This window comes from Panthera leo, chromosome A2 (genome assembly GCF_018350215.1).
Source record: "Panthera leo isolate Ple1 chromosome A2, P.leo_Ple1_pat1.1, whole genome shotgun sequence".
NCBI lineage: Eukaryota > Metazoa > Chordata > Mammalia > Carnivora > Felidae > Panthera > Panthera leo.
The window spans coordinates 23,492,538-23,512,409 of record NC_056680.1 but is presented as its reverse complement, the minus strand read 5'-3'; the positions used below and the strand labels follow the sequence as shown (position 1 = coordinate 23,512,409).

General features: G+C 52.5%; 1 protein-coding gene across 3 annotated transcripts; it reads left to right on the top strand.

Annotated features, from left to right (window-relative positions):
• The first annotated feature begins 1,253 nt into the window (after positions 1-1,253).
• On the top strand, positions 1,254-19,428 carry WNT5A (Wnt family member 5A). 3 transcript variants are annotated; one of them, XM_042929689.1, is made up of 5 exons: positions 1,254-2,318; positions 8,314-8,447; positions 9,671-9,921; positions 14,296-14,588; positions 18,838-19,428. In XM_042929689.1, exons 1-5 carry the CDS (start codon positions 2,313-2,315, stop codon positions 19,294-19,296), a joined length of 1,143 nt encoding a protein of 380 aa, XP_042785623.1. In that variant the 5' UTR covers positions 1,254-2,312; the 3' UTR covers positions 19,297-19,428. The 3 variants fall into 3 exon arrangements, with proteins under 3 accessions (XP_042785623.1, XP_042785624.1, XP_042785625.1); XM_042929690.1 differs by lacking the exon at positions 1,254-2,318 and adding an exon at positions 6,259-6,289; XM_042929691.1 differs by lacking the exon at positions 1,254-2,318 and adding an exon at positions 7,812-7,902.
• The last annotated feature ends 444 nt before the right edge of the window (positions 19,429-19,872 follow it).

Sequence of the window (19,872 nt, the reverse complement as noted above, 5' to 3'; positions counted from 1 at the left end):
AGGACTCAGAATAAGAATTGTGCTCCACTGTGAGGCATGGTTTGGTGGTGGCGCTCCTGGCATGCTGGACGTGGGGGCCACACATCCACCAACCCTGTCCGGGGTGGGGGGGACACCCACAGGTGTCTGCAAGTGTCTAGAAGCTCCAGTGCTTGGAACTCTGTTTTGCGGAACTTCGGCGGCTTCTCATCTGAGGGCACCCACCTAGATTCACCAGGCAGCACTACACCCCGCGTCTGGGTGCCCTGGGTCTCAGCCAGAGGCCCAATCGAACACCCCAGTGCCCAAATCTACTACACTGGAGCGACGCAGGAGGTGTGCGTCTACCCTAGTCTCCAGCCCCGGGGCTTAGGGGACCCTCCCCCAGGGATAAGAATGGGGAGGAGGTCCTCCCAGAGGTTCTGTGCCCGGGGCAGCAGGCCCCCTGCAGCCCCAGTGGGAGCGGCCTGGGACAGGCGAGCCAAGGGGTCCAGACCGGGAAGTTGGGGTTCAGCCTCCCAAGGGTCGGAGGCTTTGGAAGAGCGCAGACGGCCAGGAGGCAGGCAGGCCGCGGCTGCGGAATGAATCTCTCTCTTTCGGCAGATGCCTGGGGGATGGGGAGCCCAGGGAAGGGGGCTCGATCAGGGAGCGTATTCCGCCCCCCCTGCACCCCAGCCTTGGTACGGCTTTAAAATCCTGCGGAGTTTGTCATAGGCCGGTCTCACCACGCATGCGCAAAGGCGAAGTTGAGTTTTTTTTTTTTTTTTTCTTTCTTTTCTCCCCCCTTCCCTCTCTCTTTCCAGCCGCCTTTGGTTCTGCAACTTAAAAAAAAAAAAAAAAAAAAAAAAAAAAAAAAAAAAAAATTCTTTTTTTTCCCCCCTCTGAAAACTGCAGGGGAAAGAGGAGTCCGGAGAGAGGGAGAGAGAGCGTGAGGCAGTTGGCGAGGAGGGCCAGGGGGTGGGGGGGGCGGGGGGGACACGGTCCCCGCGGTCAGTCAGTCTGCGGGGCACAGGATCGCGTGGAAGGCTGCTGCAAGCTCCAAGGCGCCGCCTCCGCCGCCCAGAGTCCGGTTCGGTGCGGCCGCCGCCGAGCGAGCTCCTCCCGCCGCCGCCGCCGCCGCGCCGTGCCCCCGACCGCCCGCCGCCCGCTTGCAAGCTCGCCCGCCCCTGGGGCCCCGGCGCCAAACGAGGTGGGCAGCCGCGCCGGCCATGGACCGCCAGAACTGAACAGCCGCCGCGGAGCCCCTGGCCCTCGCCCCTCCCCAGCCCCACGCCCGCGGTGCCCTCGCCCCTCTTCGCCCTTCGCCCAGGAAAGGCGGGGAAAAGACGGGGATTAACCCGAAGAAAGAAGGGAGTGGGGGGGGGGGAGAGCCAGTATCTCCCCTGGGGCAATCGCCCATCGCCCCCCGATCCCACCGCGCGCAGAACTTTCGGGGGACAACTTTTACCCATTTTGCGCCCCCTTTTTGCCAAACCGTAAAATGAAAGGACAAAAGTTGGCGCTGACTCTTGTAGCTCCGATGGCGACTTGTGCATTTTCAGCGGCATCTCCTGGAGAAAAAGCCCTGCGCGCCTGATTGTTCTGTGGCCCCAAAGATTCAGTGTGTGCGTGTGGGGGGGTGGTGGGGGTGTGTGGGTGTGTGTCTGTGTGTGTACACAGACGTCCACACACTCACTCGCGGCCGCAGGATCAGCGCCTGGAAGCAGACGTTTCGGCCACAGACTTGGAGAGGAGGAGCTGGAGATCGGGAGGCGTGAGCCGCCAGGAGTTTGCAGAATCCGTGGTGTGAATGAACTGGGGGCACCTGGGCGCGCGGATCGCCCCCGCCCCCGCCTCGGGCCAGAGTTGAGTAGTGGGGGCATTTTTTTTTCACCCTCTTGTGAAGAATTTTTTTTTTTTATTATTTGTTGTAAAGTCTTTTGCACAATCACGCCCACATTTGGGGTTGGAAAGCCCTAATTACCGCCGTCGCTGATGGACGTTGGAGAGGGAGCGCCTCGCCGCGGAACAGTCGCCTGCACGCCCTCGCCGGACCCGCGGCTCCCTTGTTGCGCGCCGGCCCGGCTTTGCCTTTGCTACCGGCCGACAGGCTTCGGCGCCCCCTCGGTTCCCTGGCGCATCCCGGCGCTGCTCCGGCTCGGGCCCCCAAACTTGGGCGCCAGTGACCGCTTCGCCTGTGATTTCCTGCGCCTGCCGGACGCGCTCAGGAGGAGCCCGAAGCTCTGCGCCGGATCGTCCCCCCAGGCTTAACCCGGCCGCTCCGCTCGGATTCCTCGGCTGCCCTCGCTCTAGTGGCGACTTCCTCCCGGCAGCCGCGTCCCCTCCCCCTCGCCATGAAGGTAAGTGTTCTGTGCGCTGCCGACGCTCGCCACTTTTTTTTTCTTTACTTTTTTTCTTTTGGAAGTTAACTGACCCCCCCTTTCCCCCCCTTCCTTATCCCTCCATTTCTCCTGCTGCCTCTAAAAGCTGGAACTCCTGCGTAGCTGGCAGGGACCTCTACCCCTTCGCCCACGCCCCAACCCCTTCGCGCACTGCCTATCTCTCGGGAGACTTCTTGTCCCACCAAAAGTTCTGCAAACCTTTTAGACTTTGGGGGGAAAAAAAGTGAGGATGAGCCAGGACAGAAAAAAGCGGTTCACAGATGACTTTCCTTTTGCCCCGAGAAACACCAGTGTAATTTACTATGTATATTTCAGTAACAGGATAATGATTCAATTCAACAAATATTTACGGAGCGCCCACTGCGCGGGCACCGAGAGGGTGTGTGGCCGGGGCTCGGAAAGGGGAGGAGGACTCCTTGGTCGGGAGACTGGGCAGCAGGACTAGGAGCCGACACCCCAGAGCCGTGCACCGCCCCCTCTTCTCTCGTCCTCTGCTGCCGGAGGCCAGGTTGCAGCCTCGTCGCGGCGAGGGAATCCTAGAGCTGCAGGCCGTGTGCCTTTAAGAGTGCCTGGTGGGGGGCCAGCGCGCACCCCGGCGCGGGAGCCGGGTCGCGTTATTAGCATTATTAGCCGCCACTGGGTGAGCTCAGGCACTTTGCCGCGGTGATGGGGGCGGGGAGTGCTGGCAGTGGTGGCTCTAATCCCGTCCGCTGGGAGAGCGCACCCCGGCCCCCTGCGCGGAATCTGCCCTGTCCTTTGGAAACATTTGGGCCTCCGCGTTGGGAGAGCGGGCGGGAGGCAGTTTGTGAACTCTTGTTTGTTTTAATTGTCAGTTGTATGTTAAAGCCGAGTCACACACTCTGAGGGTCACCGGGAGTTCACTTTTGCGAAAAGTTAACATTTCTTCCTGCAATATAACTTGCTATTTTGCAAACAACTTCTCCTATCCCTGTCCTCCAAGCTTCGATCCTTATTTCCACTCTTCTTGATCTGTTTTACTTTTCTTGAAAATAAGGTTGGAATAAGAAGTAAAATATTTTGGAAAACAAACAAATCCCCCCTCCATCCCCCACCAAAAAAAAAGTTTAAAAAGAACCCGAAACCCGAAGACCCCGCGGCCTTGTTTTACTTTACAATTCCAGTTTGGCATCGGGGCGCCTTCTCCTCTTGCGTCTTTAAATGGACAACTCGATGTTTGGGAAGTCACTTGGAGGCTGGGTTGGGATCACACCTACAGACCCTGCCCTCCCGCCAATATTCAGGCTGCTCCAGCCTGATAATGGAGATTTCGTTTCTAGAAAGCCTCTGCCAGGGGAGTTCCGAGGGGGCAATGCTGAGTGCGCGCAAGCGATGGAGAGGCCGCGGAAATTCTGTCCCGAGTGTGTAGATCCGTGCCCTGCGTGTGGGGGGAGTAAAGGGTCAGTTGTTCTCGGGTCTTGGGCTTACTAGCCTTAGTCCCGCCCGGCCCCACAAAGGAGGACCCTCCCCAGGAGGACTGGCCCGAGAGTCTCTAGTTCTTTCCCTTCCCTCACCGGAGCGCCTCGGTGCACAAGGGGTTATTAGCACCGTGCGCGCGGAGTTCTGCTTGTCCCGCTGCCTTTTCATCCTCGCCGTGCGGTGCCGACTGCCCCCTGTTGGCTGCCTTGAGGTAGGACACCTGGGAGTCTGTTCTTTGGGGCCGGCAGGCAGCCGCTCTCCTCTCCCTCCCACCTCTGGCTCCGTTGGTCCTTCCCGACCACCAGGTTCTCCCCTCCCAGGAGGGCCTCTCCGAGACTCCCAGAGGACAAGCTGCAATGCGCGGCCGCCGCCGCACGGAAGGGGCCAGAGGTCCGATCCAGCAAACCGGGCTGGGCCGTGTGGAGGAAGGGTTTACCTCCTCACCAGGGTGAAGGAACGGGAGCGTCGCCCTAGGAGGCCTAGGGTCCGGCTTCTGCGCTCTCACCAGTGCCGTCAGTGGGAGGTGACAAGTGTTGCTTTCTCTTTCTCGACCTCAATTTCTTCGTCTGTTAAAAAGTGGAGTTCAAACTGCCTCTGAAGGATAGGGGTTGAACTGATCTTTAGTTTTTTCTCCTTCCACTGGACACTATGTTCTTCTTCTGGATAGAGTTGAGAATCTGTGCTAGGAGTTAGACAACCTGTGTGAGAAGGTGGAAGTGATACGTGTGTGCGAGGAGAAAGAGAGAGTCTTGAAGTCTGGAGAGACTTGTCCAGGGGATGGAAGTGGGGAGACAGGGAACACAGCTGGGCTTAGCCACAATTCTGCCTTTGGAGAGTCCTTGTTACAGGACCTGCGGTTCAGTCCTGAGCCTGGGCAATCCTTGCACTGATTTGGGCACAAGGAGCTCCCACCACCTTCTCTGTCTGGCTTCCCTACACCCCCCACCCCCTACACACACCACACACTTGGAGCGCAGTAGACACTGTTGTTTGGCAGTGTCCGCCCTCGAGGGGCGGCCAGGGACACCCCGCGCCCAGGCTAGGGGAGTGAGGGAGTGCTCCCTCGTTGCCTGCTCCCCCAAAGCAGATCTCCTGTCCGCCTGGGCTTGCTCATCCTTATCCACTCCGCTTCTCTCCGCATTTCCTGGAGCAGGGCGTCCCAATGCTGTGGTTGATGCCTTTTATCTTCCGCAATTTTCTGTTTCTCTCCTTCAAGGAGAGATCACAGTGGGGAAGGCAAAGTTTATTTCCCACCAAGAGCTGGCATTCTTGGAGTGTCCTATCCTTTTAGCCACCGTGAGCCCAGGTCATACATTTCAGACTCCTCGCTGGTCTCCCTCGTCATTTCCATTTTCACAGACTTGGGCGGGCGGGGGCGGGGGGGGGGGCACTCTGGACGCAAAAAGCCTAGTGAAAGGGCATGCCCAGACCGAGTGAGGTAGCACCAGTGGCCAAGGGTCGAGAATCTTCTCCCTGCCTTTGCGGAATTTCTCTTTAGGGGCGGTGGGGCCGAGGATTTGGGTGCTGCGTCTGGTAGGGAAGCTTTCTGTGACCCAGGAACCTCTTCTAACCAGAGTGATGGTTTCCCCTCTCTCACCCCTCTTCACCCCCGCCCCCCCCCCGCCTGCACCCCAGTTGATAAAGAAGGTTTAGGCACACCTCAATCCAATGCGAAGGCTTTGGAGGAGATATCGAATAAGCACCACTGCGTTGAGCTGCTCTGACTTTGGAAACAAGGGCGCAGGAACGCCCTACCCCCACCTCACCCCTCCCCTGCGCTAGAACCTCTCAAGTACCCGAAACCCCCCTCCCCATCACACGCTAGGAACAGATTCTGAGGATCCGTACATTAGTGAGTTTCGCCGGGCCCTGGAAGTGTCCGAAAACATTCAGCCCGTTCTTTGGTAAACTCAGTCTCTGCGCAGAACTTTTGTTTTAGCCCTGGTGTGACAGTGTCCAGAGAGGTCTCGTTTCGTACGGTCTTTTCGGATCAGATCTCTTGGTAAACAGGCAGGGGTGTTTACCCTACAAAGTCGATGTATTTATTACTTGGCTGTGGGTTCTTTCAGTGCTTCAAACTTGTGGGGCCTTTTTTGGGGGTTGCATGGGGATTGGAGCGGGAGGAAGGCCAAGGTGTTTCCGGGCAAGCGCGCGGGGTTAAGTGGAGACGCGACTCGCGGGGCTCTCCTGCCCGATCCCCTTTGGGACACAGCTGGCCTATCCCCAGTATGGAGCTGGGGAGACTGAGTCTCGTAGACCCAATGGCCCACTCCTAGCTGGGAACGGGCGGACTCTCCCCGGGGTCTTCCGGCCCAAAGTCGGTTCGGTTTGTGTGGCTTCGCCTCTAACAAAGAGATCCGCTGTAATCCGCCGAATCTGTTATCAATTTCTCCGTTGCCCGCGCGCCCCGCCCCGCGCGCCCCGCCCGTCGGGAAGCTCGGAAAGTGCGCGCGGCCAGCAGTCTTCTCCGCCGGTGTCTCGGAAGCACGCCGGTGCGTGTGTCTGTGCATGTGTTTGTGTGAATGTGCATGAGTGTGTTGTGTGTGTGTGCGCGCGCGGCCTTGTCCGCCGAGGGGGGAGAGTCGATTTTGCAGCCTGGGCCGCGCGCGAAGGCAGACCTCGCAGCCCACCCCCTCCCCTAGAAGAAACTTGACACTTCTGGCGGGGGTGGGGAGGGAGACCGAGCCTTCTCTCTCCTAGGCTGGGGAAATCCCAGGTTTCTATTCTCCGGGATGCGCCCCTCGCTTTGCGGTGTTTGGAGAACAAGTGGGCCAAGGGGTCAGAGCGCTGGCTAGCGGGCACTGGGGACCACATAAACATTTCCTCTCGGAGAAGCCCCGAGCTGTCCTGGTCCAAAGGACGGCGGGCTGGGAAAAGCCTTGGCACGCTCCTGGGCCCCTAAGTGTTTCTAAGGCCGCCTAGGTCCTCTCTGCCCCTTTGACGGCGCACGTTCCAGGACCTTCTGCTGCCCAAGGCGGCTCACCTTTCCTTTCCCGAGGAAAGGGCTCCCTGGGGGCTGCGGGCGGTGCAGCGGGCTACCCTAATCAGAAATGTAAAAGAGGATTTTGGAAACCCGCTCCTCCCACCCGCACCCGCCACTGTCTCGCGCCGCCGCCGCCTACAGGTGGAGAAGTCACCAGTGGGGAGGAACGGCAACGAAATCTTTCAAGGCCGCCCCCCGCCCCCGAAATGCTTCACGACGGGAACCTTCACCGCCTGGGCCCTCTGTGCCCTGCAATCCAGGGGCTCAGCCGCCGCGGAAGCCGGCGCATCTCTGGCCCCGCCTAGGGCTCACTCGAACCGGCTCTGGCCTCGCCCTGCACCCTCACCGTCCGGGACTTACCGAACCGAGTCTGAATTGGGCTGGAAGGTGGGGTGGGGGTGTTCTAAGGGCAGGCTCACTGTGGCGCGATGGCGAAGTGGCCGACAACACCAGACCATAACCGGAGGAAACTGGAGTCGCCCTTGGCTTCCTTTCCTCTTTCTCCGTGGCAGCTGTCAGGAGTGGGGACAGAAGGGGGGTGGCGGGAGGGAGAGTGAAATGAAAAAATCAGAACTTGTGGGAAGGCAAGGAAGGGATCCTCACCTAGGACAGTGGGACCCGGACCCCCTTCTTTCCTCGGGGGTGCTATCTCTTCTCTGGGGTACACTGAGTCCGAGGAGGAGCCCGCAGGCAAGGGAGGGGGCACAGTTTTCCGGTTTCCTTGGTTGAGAGAACCGATCTCTCTCCCCGTTATCCCTAGTGCCCCCCCCCCCCCCCCCATCGCCTTCTCCCCACTCCAGTCTGGCTGAAGAGTATCCTAAGGAAACCCCGCTTGCCCTTCCCCCTCTGGAAGTGGCTTCCCCCAAAGCGGCCTGTAAACTGATTATGAAACATACGCTGTTAATTCCGAGCTGCATTTCCCAGCTGGGCACTCTAGCGCACGCAGCTCCCCGGGGCCTCGCCCCCCACCCCCTGCCCTTCCCTCCCGCGTCCAACCCCCACTCCCCCACCCCTGAGCCGGCCACCCCGCCTCCTCCGCAGCCGCCGGTGGCGCGCTCCACTCGCCTTCGCGCTGCTCTCGCCCATGGAATTAATTCCGGCTCCACTTGTTGCTCGGCCCAGGTTGGGGAGCGGACGAGGGTGGCGGCGGGTTCCCGAGTGAATTCCTTCCGAGGAAGGACCCAGCACAGCGCGGACTAGAGGGGAGCGAGGGGGTGCGGGAAGCGAACAAGCAGGAAAGAGGCAGCGCTTGGCACCGGGGCTTTGACTCAACAGCATTGAGACATGTTTGTAATCGCTGGCGTGCCCCGCGCGCAGGATCCCAGCGAAATCAGATTTCCTGGTGAGGTTGCGTGGGTGGATTAATTTGGAAAAAGAAACTGCCTATATCTTGCCATCAAAAAACTCACGGAGGAGAAGCGCAGTCAATCAACAGTAAACTTAAGAGACCCCGGATGCTTCCGTTGTTTAAACTTGTATGCTTGAAAATTATCTGAGAGGCAATAAACATCTGCTCCTTTCTTCCCTCTCCAGAAGGCGATTGGAATATTAAGCCCAGGAGTTGCTTTGGGGATGGCTGGAAGTGCAATGTCTTCCAAGTTCTTCCTAATGGCTTTGGCCATATTTTTCTCCTTCGCCCAGGTTGTAATAGAAGCCAATTCTTGGTGGTAAGTTCCTTTTAAGTACATATTCTTTATTTTATTTTAATTTTTTTAAAAGATTCATTTGTATGATGCTGCAGTTTTCAGAGCTGAATCCTGAATTTGAGTCCATTTATCTCATGCATATGTATATAATATATTTTACCTTATATATCTGGAAATCAGAATTTTCTTTTAACTTGTTAATATTGTCAAGCTTATCTTTAGCTCCATAGGGAATGGGAACCTATAAATCTTCGCTTTTCTCTATGAGGCCCTTGTTCAGATGTATGCTTGTAGTACATCACGTAATAAAAGGGAACCAAAATTCACTTCTCTAATAATTGTAAGCCCATCTATAAAATTTACTTTTTGCCACCTCTGGGTAGTAAAAGTGAGTTCCAGCTTTTATTTTCTGTCACTTGAGGTTATTAACCTTCAGGGTCTGAAGTAGGCAGAGTTGTAGGAAGACAGCTAAACTCCAAGTGGGGAAGTATTTGCGCTGGAAATTTGATCAAAAGGAAGTTAACTTGAAGTAGTCAAATGTCCCTAAATGAGGGTTTCTTTCTGGTTAGGGGCCTTGTAGATCGACTGCAGTATATCCAGGGGATTATTTCTGACGGCCTTCTGGATATTTTTTCCCTGTAAATGAACAGCGTTTTTCTGACTGTCAAACATGACTTGTACTCACTGGATACCCTGTCTTGGGTCTTTCACAATCACATAAGGAGCCCTTTTAAAATGTCCAGAACACGGTGAATTTTCTCCAGTCTCTATATTTGCCTCAGCATCCTTCCATCAGTCAGAAGGAACCTCTATCTCCTCCCCGTGTCTAATTGTGTCTACTTTCGGCATTCATACATTTGCAAAGGCAGATCGGTCCAATTTGTGGGGCAAAGTGAGTCACTTTCTCTAATGTCAGAGGCCCATCCCCAAAACCGCCATTTCCCCCTTTTCTGAGCGCATTTCGGAAATATTGGTTCAGGTATATGGCAAGGAGGGCAAGGAAGGGAGTGAAAACCTAGCTGAGGAGCCAGATGGCGGGGTGGGGACTACAATACCTCCGTTTTCTGAGTGCAGTTTAAACAGAGAAGTTTTATGAAGCCCTCCTCATACTTTGTCATGAGGACAAGCAGGAGAGAAAAAGCATCTGTGTGCTTAAAACCATGTATTGCTGACATGCTTTCAGGGGGCCTACCTCGAGAGTTCACGTAAATCTTGAATGCACATCTCCCCCCCCCCCTTTTTAGGTCGCTAGGTATGAATAACCCTGTTCAGATGTCAGAAGTATATATCATAGGAGCACAGCCTCTCTGCAGCCAACTGGCAGGACTTTCTCAAGGACAGAAGAAACTGTGCCACTTGTATCAGGACCACATGCAGTACATCGGAGAAGGCGCGAAGACAGGCATCAAAGAATGCCAGTATCAATTCCGACATCGAAGGTGGAATTGCAGTACCGTGGATAACACCTCTGTTTTTGGCAGGGTTATGCAGATAGGTAGGAAACCATTTCACATATTTTCAAATATAGGTCCATTATTCTTCTGGAAAAAGGCTTTAGGGTTTACTGACCGGCTTGATAAGGAGGGGAATCTTTCCAGCAGGGTGCTGGCTGAGGAAGTTTTGTCTTTATTTCTGCTTGCCTTCATTGCTGTCCCCACACCTGATTATAAGCTTTGGGCTTTTTTAAACCAAATCAGAAGGGAAGCATCAAAGACACCTCCGTGTTTTCTGAACACTTGATTTTTTCTAAAAAGCATTTTGTTTAAAATAGAAGCAGAACACTTATTTTGGTTTCTCAAAAGTGGATGAGGAAAGCTGAGTCATTTATATCCTTTTAAACTTCAAAACTCTTGTAACTGTTAGAAGTGTCGTAAGCCACAATTCACATGGCCCAAGCATCAAACTAAATACTGTCCTCTTTCGGATGCTGGATCTGTTGGAAGTGAATAAGGTTTTAATTTTCCTAATATAGATATTTCCTGAGGCTATAGAGATATATATGTTAAAAAGCTTTATTTTTAGTACCAAAAAGAATTTTAATTAGAAGTGATCCAATTTACATTGTGATTTTGGCAATTGATATAAAAGCACATGCTTCAGATCTCAACCTAGAAACTTAAAAAAAATCTTAAATGTATTGCTCGCATTCAGATTCTGTATATTAAATGTATCATTGAACTTATTCCCTGCAGGGAGGAGGTGGCCTTAAAATTGGGCTAAAGGCGAAGCATTTAGAAAATCAGTTTGCCTCTGGTTTGCTTTAATAGCATAGGATGCTATCTGACAGATGTGATCCTATGTGTGTTTTCTAGTGTGAGTATTTTAGGTCCATTTAGTTTTATGCAAACAAGCCCTTATAATTAATATGACTGCGGTGATTCCTAAAATAAGAAGCCATTTATCAAAGCAATTAACTGTTTAGACTGACTGAAGATAAAAAAAAAAAAAAAGTTGGCTTAATATCCGTCACGGGTGGATAAAATGCTTTTTTAAAAACCCTGAAAAGTGCATTCATTGAGAACAAAAAAGAGTTGTCAGTGGATGTTTGAGCCAAGCGACTTCATATACTAAAATAATACAGGACTGGAAGCCATTCCTTTAATTGAATGGGAAAATGGTCTGCAGCCTCAGACTGCAGTTTCATAGGGCTTTGTCCTTCCTGTTAATGATTAAAAAGTGCTAATGTATATACTGGGATCTGAATCTAGGAGTTCAGCGTCAGGAACACAGGAGCTTTCCCTGAATATGGGGTGCCCTGTGTAGTTAATTGGGGATGTGGTGGAGATTCCATTCTGCATTTTGAAATTGTGAGTAAGTTCAAAACCTCTTTTTTTTTTTTTTAGCTGTATCAGAATGGTAAGTTGTCAGCTTTCTCTTCTCACCTTTGCCTTCCCCCTAAACTGCCTTCCTCTCAAAATAATGGGGGCATGTTTTCACAGGTATATGAGTTAGCAAAAATCAATACATTTTTAATGGTAGCCAGGAAGCAAAACAGCAATTGGCAAGGTTCTCTGTGTAGTCCCTGGAACACAGCTTTGATTTAAGATTCTCTTCTTGTCTTCATATGTAGCCTGTTTTGGGCCAAAATGTTCAGAATAAGCTATCATTTGCTAAGTGGATTTGAGTTCTGCTGAAGATTTATTTAAAATGTGGTCCAAGATTGAAAGGGCCTGCTTCCTCAGGGAACAAGCAGAACCTTTGGTACAAAGGCTTATATTTAATTGTCCCTTGCAGATACTCTCTCTGGTCCTCAGCTGTGTGGTATTCCCATCTGGGTTGGTGGTAAGTGGGTCCCAGTAGAACCTCCTGGCAGCCTCCAAGGGAGCCTTGCTAGATACCACTGTCAAGTTAGCTGATGTCCTGGGCATCTGAGAACACATTCTCCTTTGCCAAAAGTCCCCCAGGTGCCTGGGGTCTCACAGCACAGGAAGCTGCTGCTGGGTGGTTCGCAGTGGAAAGGCTGATGGGGCCTTCTCTTCTATTTATTTAAAGAGATGGAGAGAAGAAAAAACAGAATAGATTTTTGTGGAAGAGGAACATGGACCCAACCCCAATAGTGGGAAATTTACTTGGCTTTCACTTTTCTATTTATGAGTCTGTTTGAAGAGAATGAGCTAAGGGAAAATTTAAAACAACTTTGATGCTGAAAGGTGTGTGTGTGTGCACGCGTGCATCACCCCCTCCAAAGCACTCAGTACACCAGGGATGTGAAGAGCAATTCCTGTCCATGAGAATCTGACCCTGTGATGGGGCCCTTGTCTGAGAAACTCAGGCTGCCATTTCCATCCCTCTTCAACTCATTTTTCTAGGGTGCCAGTTGCCTGGGAGGCTCTGTATACAATTGCCTCCGTGAAGGGCTCACTCTTCATTTTGGAAACTTTCTCATTTTTCATCACCCTACGCTTTCCTCCAGCTTTTGTCTCCGTCTCTTCTTTGTCTCCACACTGTGAAAAGATATGTAAGAAAGGCTCCATTTTGAAGGGGCCTGAGGGTCGGAATAGATGTAGATTTCACAGGGCAGGAAGCCTAACTGAACCAGTAGTATTCCATCCAGGAGGACTGTGTCCACAGGCTATTAGCCAAAGAGCACTTTTCAAACTGACGTTTTCCCTGCAGTGACCAATTAGCTTGGAGATTTCTACCAGTTTGTGTTCCAGGGCAAGAAAGGAAATGCTCAAGGTAGACTCATGAAAAAAGCAGCATTATTGTCTTTGTATAAAAGCCCTTTTATGCGCTATCTACTCACAGGACAGTGTCTTATTTTCTTCTGTCTCCAGAGGATTTTTTTTATGTCTTTCACTAGCTGCTGCCTTATTCTACAAGTGTCCCATCCAGGCCCACAATATTTTCTGTGCTATCAGTGTTAATCTTCAAATAACTCCCTAGAATCTGCCTGCCCACCTCATTTCACTCCATCCCCTGATGTGCTCTGGCTCTCTGATTTGAGCTAGATAGATGTAACACCCCTTAGGAACTTCCTGGATCCTCCTGTCAACCACCAGCACACTCCTCAGGTTATTCATATTTTAAAATCATGGGAGGGAAGGTCTGTGGTAAAAGGGAATCTTCACCATTCCTGGAAGGAGGAATCACAAATGGCTGTGGATTGAAATGTAGAGCTGAAGTGCAAGAGAAGGGCAGCCCATGGGCCCTGGAATTGGTACAGCCCCCCTCCTCAGACTGGTTGGGTCTGAGTCCTGTTGTCAGCTGTTCTGCTGCTGCATCCCCCCCCCCCCAAAAAAAAAAAAGATGGTTAGCAAGCTTTTTAAGTGTAGGAGCAACTTATTCATGTACAGGGATTTCAGGGCCAGAAGGGGCTTTTTTTTTTTTTTTAACCTAGGCACCTAGTTCAATACCCCTATTTTATAGTTGAGGGAAATGAGCCCCCCACCCCTAGTATACCCCTCAGGCCCATCTTCAGCTGGCAGGGTGTTAACCCTTTCTCTCTCATAGCACGACATTTTTATTTTCAGTGGCTTCTTGTTACAGAAATGTCTCCATGTACAAGTGAAAATTAAGGTAGTCTGTGACTGCCTCCATTTTCCTCCTGGCAGGGCTCCTCTATCAGTGTCTTACAGGGAAGTATTCTTTACAAGAAAGAGGGGGAAAGAGAAGACCTTTTTTTTTTTGTTCTCCCCTGAGATTGTGCTTTTTCTCTTCTTGCTGTTATTCCAACACTTTGAGGCAGAGGCTATGGGGTGGGGAAGGGGGTTGAGGAAGTAGCATCAGAGACAGCAGGCTGTTGTGAAAGTAGACCTCCATCTTCCTGAAGGAGAAGTTACCAGGCTAACCCGGTTTGGGATTTAAGAAGAGGCACGGTTCACTACAGTACTGTAGGAACAGGTTTAGAAATGTCCTCTGGAGAAGTCCTGGCCTGAGACAGGCACCAGGCTGCATGATGGAGAAAGGGGAGCCAGGCCACAAGCGTGTGGCTGCTGCAGCCTCCGCGTTCTAGGGCCTGAGATTTTCAGAAGACACCAAACGTTAAAATTAAGTGTAAGGAAGTCTCCCCACATTCTCTTCGCCCTCCATGACTTGTTTCGTGTGCCTTTTGGGAAGTCAGTCTCCAGGATTTTCAGGAGTTGTAGGGAAAACCACAACAGCGGAAGAGTCCGCTGTCGGGCCCTTCAGGGTGAGAGCAAAGACGTCAGGGGGCTGCCGCTCGCGTCACTTGCTGCTGCTGCTGCTGCGTGTTGGGGCGGCTCTCCTGGCTTCCCCGCGGCCGGTGGGGGCGGGGGGGCTGGCCCGGGTCGGAGGGGTGCTAGGGCTGGGGCGCCCCTGCCCCCGCCCGGGGCCGCTGGGGGGCTCCCGATGCGCTCCCCGCGGGGCCGCGGGCAGGCGCCCGGTGACCCCCGCGTCCCGCCCACAGGCAGCCGCGAGACGGCCTTCACGTACGCGGTGAGCGCCGCGGGGGTGGTGAACGCCATGAGCCGCGCGTGCCGCGAGGGCGAGCTGTCCACGTGCGGCTGCAGCCGCGCCGCGCGCCCCAAGGACCTGCCGCGGGACTGGCTGTGGGGCGGCTGCGGCGACAACATCGACTACGGCTACCGCTTCGCCAAGGAGTTCGTGGACGCGCGCGAGCGGGAGCGCATCCACGCCAAGGGCTCGTACGAGAGCGCGCGCATCCTCATGAACTTGCACAACAACGAGGCCGGCCGCAGGGTGAGTCCCGCCCCGCCCCGCCCCGCGCCCTTCTCGGGCGCCCCGGCTCCTTAGCTCGGTCCTGCCCTGTGCCGCCCCTCCGTGTGTACCTGTCCCTCCGTCTCTGCGTCTACTTCCTTCCCTTTCTGACTCTGGCTCTGTCTTTGGTCGCTTTCCCTCTCTCTCTGCCTCCCCGTCTAGCTCTCTCCTCCTCTCTCTGCTTCCCTTCCTCCCCGCCCCACCTACACATGGGCCTCTCTGAAGGGGGGTGCACGCCCCAGAAAGGCCTCCTGAAGGTGAATCATCCCTCCCGGGCCCCCTCCAGCAAAGGTGCTCCTGCAGTTGCCTGAGAAAGAGCTTTTTCTGACTTTTTTAATTAGTCCCCGGTGCAATTGGCCAGCCCAGCTCAGCTCAGAAATAAAAATGTGAATAACGTTCGCCCTTCTCCCTGGAACATGTTTGTGGTTGGGCTTAAATTTGGGAGAGGGAGCTATTTATCCCAGTAGGTGCCCAGTGGAGAAAGCCCTCACCTCAGCTTCCAGAACTTACCTTTTCCCTTACTTACTTTCTGCTTGCCTCCCCTTGTGTCGTTAGATAGCAGGCCTGAGGGATTGAGGGTTTTGTTTTGTTTTAAGAGTTCTTCTAGGAAAACTACAGCATTTTTAGCAGTGTGGAATTTTATAGGTCTGACCATCAGGCCAATCGAGGGTGGCTCTGGATAGAAGGGGGAGCCACTCAGAAGTGCCCAGGGAGACCAGCTTTGCAAGCCCTCACCAGCCTTCTGAGTCCACTCTTTCCTTCTCCTGGTGGGAAGCTTCTCCACAATAGTTAAAAAGACCCTTTTTTCCTGTGGTTAAACACATGGCACTTTATGGCTGCTTTAAAATGAAGGGGTGAAACTTTTCTTAACTTTGGCAGCATTGAAAACCAGGGCCATTATTTTTTCACAGAACCCAAGGTAGGTGCCAGGAACTTTCTGGTCAGAGATTTCACTCTTCTGTATTTTGGGGTGAGGAAAAGGGAAGATAATCACAGAGTAAAATACAGAAGACTGGGAGGAGCCTTAGAGCCCTCTAACCGCACACCCTCATTTTTAAAGCTCGGGAAACTGAGGCCCTAGAGAACCACTTCATGGCCATGGAGGAAAATTGATGGATTGCAATACAAGCCCAGGCGTGTTTTTATTAAACGCCTGCGTCACAGCTCGGGGTAAAGGGCTATAGGCTAAATTCCAGTTCTGTTCCTTTCTGTGTATGAGCCTCAGTTTCTACATTTCTACATCTGTTGGATGGCCATGGCACGAACTATCACTTAGCGTTATGTGAGGACTAACCAGGATCATATAGTAGGTGGATCCAGATGAAGTTACCAATACTTGACTACCTCTGACCAATTAAATAACGGTTTCTCGTGGTTCAATCCAAGGGCTGAGCTTAACGTCAGTGTAAGTGCTTGATAAATCATAATTGTTGGACATAATGAACCTGAGAGCAGAGAAGTCAAAGATGATTTAGATAGTTCCAGCTAACCTAGCTTCTTCTTAAATGGATGTTAAGGGAGCCTGGGTGGCTCAGTTGGTTAAGCATCCGACTTCGGCTCAGGTCATGAACTCATGGGTCATGAACTTTCATGGGTTCGAGCCCCATGTCGGGCTCTGTGCTGACAGCTCAGAGCCTGGAGCCTGCTTCAGATTCTGTGTCTCCCTCTCTCTCTGCCTCTCCCCTGCTCATACTCTGTCTCTCTCGAAAAAAAGAAGATTTAAAAAAAAAGTTTTTTGGTTTTTTGGTTTTTTTTTTTTAATTGATGTTATACATTTGGAGGTGTTGGGGAAGGACTAAACTGTAGATTTTTACCTGTGGTGCCCTGAGGGGTCAGATTATTGCTCCGGGCGGGGCGGGGGCAGTTGTGGCCTCTCCTTTCTTAAGCCTCCTGTTGCTGTGGTGGACTCTGTCTCCCCCACTGCAGCCGACCAAGGCCACAGAATGGGCATGTCAGCCCCACTCTCTGTGGGAGCCCATAAAGCTTGCCCCTGTCCTCACAGGGGACACGTCACATTACCCTGTGCATACAGTGTGCCCAGTGCCTCAGACCAGAAGTGCCTTCAGGACAGAGATGTGGTTGACTCTCTGGGCCTCATTGTGCCCATATTTGGTACTTTCATCCATTTAGGGGATTTCTTTGACTTCTCTCATGAAGAGAAATTATCAGGGGCTTAGCAACCAAGGAGAGAAGGTCAAGGGATTTCCAAGTAGAGAGAGGGGGTTTTGGAGAGTTGGAAAAAGCACCTTTAATATTAGAATTTCATTTAACATCTACATTTTTTAACGTTTGTTTATTTTTGAGAGAGAGAGAGAAGGAGAGAGAGGGAGAGCGAGAAAGACTGTGAGCAGGGGAGGGGCAGAGAGAGAGGGAGACACAGAATCTGAAGCAGGCTCCAGGCTCTGAGCTGTCAGCAGAGAGCCTGACGCGGGGCTCGAACCCACAAACTGTGAGATCATGACCTGAGCCAAAGTCGGAAGCTTAACTGACTGAGTCACCCAGACATCCATAACATCCACATTTTTAAATAGTGAGTGAATTCTTTTTGTAAGTTTTATAATTTGAGCTGTGAGCTAAATTGAATCCTGGCAGATGAGGTTACACGGAAGACAGTTTTTCTCCAGGACAGTGGGGGAAGGGAGGAGGAAATCTGTGAACACTGTGCCAGGAAATCATACTAGAATCTCCTCGGGGCATTAGCTTTTTATTTTAGTCAAAGGGGAGCAAACGTTAAATACATCTGCAAAACCCTTCTGCACATTAGCTGAGTGCCTGAAACCCTTTATGCCAAGGAAGTACATTCTGCTACCCCCCCCCCCCCACCCCTTTTACAAAAATAGCGCCCCTTATGAGTCTTTATAGGAAGAAGGGAGCTGTTCTGGGTGGAAGGAGCCTTCTAGCTCACTCCAGCCTCCAGGTTCCTGACAGGTTCTCTGCAGCTTGCCAGCACCACTCTGACTCTGGGGTGGGGAGCAGGCGGGTGGGTGACTGGCAGAGGAACTGTGGGTAGTAGGAACCGTAAATAGGCACCCGCCACCTCCCGGACCACTGGGCACAGTGCTGCGAGGCCAGGCCAGTGGGCGCTGCTGCCTGGAGGCCAAGGTGACCAGGCGAGAGCATAGGACTGGCACCCGGATGCCATGCACTCATCACCCTGAGGAAGACCAGATTTACTGATTGCATCAGAATGTATGCCGAGCACTTTCCTTGCATCTCCTAATTTTATCCTTACAACAATGTTTTGAGGTTGGTACCATTATAGTTCCCCTTTACAGATAGAAAAAGGAGGCTCTGAGAGGTGAATCCAGTTGCCTGAATTCAGGGGCATAGTTAGGACAAAACTCCCATCTGCCTAGGTCTGGCATGGGTGCTCTTAGCTTAGGCATTGTGGAGTAGGGTTAGGGGCTGTGCCGGAAGCGGGAGTGACAACCTGAGGTCCAGGCCCTGTTCCTCTGCATTCTAGCTGTGTGGCCTGTGCAGACCACTTTCCCTCTCTGCGTCACTGTGCCATCGTTTAACCCGCCCTGTGTTATAATGTTGTTTGGGAGGATTAAATGAGATAAACAGCATAAAGGCTCTGATTACAGTGCCTGGCACACAGCAATAATAATAGTGATGAAGATTTGAACCCTGATCCCACCTGAGCTAGACCCCTCCCAACCCTCCTACTTACCAGCTGGGTTGCCCATGAGCAAGTCACTGAGCATAAGCTGAGAGCCCAACTGTCTGAGTTGAAATCCTGGCACCCTTACCTCCCAGTGGCTGGGCAAGTAACTCAACTGTATGGCCCTCACCTTCCTTCTCTGTGAAATGGGCACGATACTAGCACTTCCCTTATAGGCTGGCTGTGGGGATTAATCCAGGTAATGAGGGCGAGGAATGGTAAATAAGCTCTGGGATGAGCGTTCAAGATGTAGTAGTTGCTGTAGTGTTTTCCTGTAAAAAAGGAAGCAACTTGAGTGGTCTCTCCCTGTTCTCAGTTCAAAGCTGGCTGTTTGTTACAGTGATGTGTGAGAATATGGTGATGAGGAGCTAAGAGCATGTTTATTTTGAAGACGGCAGCGCAAGACTTCTGGTGGCGCAGGATGAGGAGGAAAGCGCCCAGGCCCGGGTTTAGCCGGTGACCATGGCTCCATGTAGAAGGTGGACGGGAGCTTTGCTAACATCCCGTCCGCCGGCTGTCCGGGGCTCGTCCGGGAGTGCATACACTGACTGTGCTGTCTCCTCACAGACGGTGTACAACCTGGCTGATGTGGCCTGCAAGTGCCACGGGGTGTCGGGCTCCTGTAGCCTCAAGACCTGCTGGCTGCAGCTGGCTGACTTCCGCAAGGTGGGCGACGCCCTGAAGGAGAAGTACGACAGCGCGGCCGCCATGCGGCTCAACAGCCGGGGCAAGCTGGTGCAGGTCAACAGCCGCTTCAACTCGCCCACCACGCAGGACCTGGTCTACATCGACCCCAGCCCCGACTACTGCGTGCGCAACGAGAGCACGGGCTCGCTGGGCACGCAGGGCCGCCTGTGCAACAAGACGTCCGAGGGCATGGACGGCTGCGAGCTCATGTGCTGTGGCCGCGGCTACGACCAGTTCAAGACCGTGCAGACGGAGCGTTGCCACTGCAAGTTCCACTGGTGCTGCTACGTCAAGTGCAAGAAGTGCACGGAGATCGTGGACCAGTTCGTGTGCAAATAGCGGGCGCTCGACGCCTGCCTGTCACCCTGCCCCGCCCCCAGGACCCACTTATTTATAGAAAGTACAGTGATTCTGTTTTTTTTTTTTTTAATATTGTTTTATTTTCCCCTGAGAATTACAACCGGAACCATTTTTTTTTCTGTTCCCATCTAAAAACTCTGTGGTTTATTATTAATATTTTAATTATTATTTGGCAATAATGGGGGGTGGGAACCAAGAAAAAAATATTTATTTTGTGCATCTTTGAAAAGGTAAGACAAAACTTCTTTTGACGGTACAGGATGAGGGGGAATTACATGTACCCTTAGTTGTGTGCACATCTAGAAGGGAAAAATGTTTTCTTTTTCTCAACTAAGGGGTCAGATATGGAACAGGTAGCATCCAACTGGAAGGGGGTGGTACAGATCTATGCAGGACCCAGCCTCTGTGATCAAAGTGAATTGCGAATGCTCTGGGGAGGGTGGAGAGGTCTTGAGAAACCAACAAAAAATGAGGCGCCCTCCCCCACCCCCTTCCCTAGGGACTGCCAACCTGAAACAGTTTCAAAATGGTAATTTAAAAGGCAACAGCCAGAAT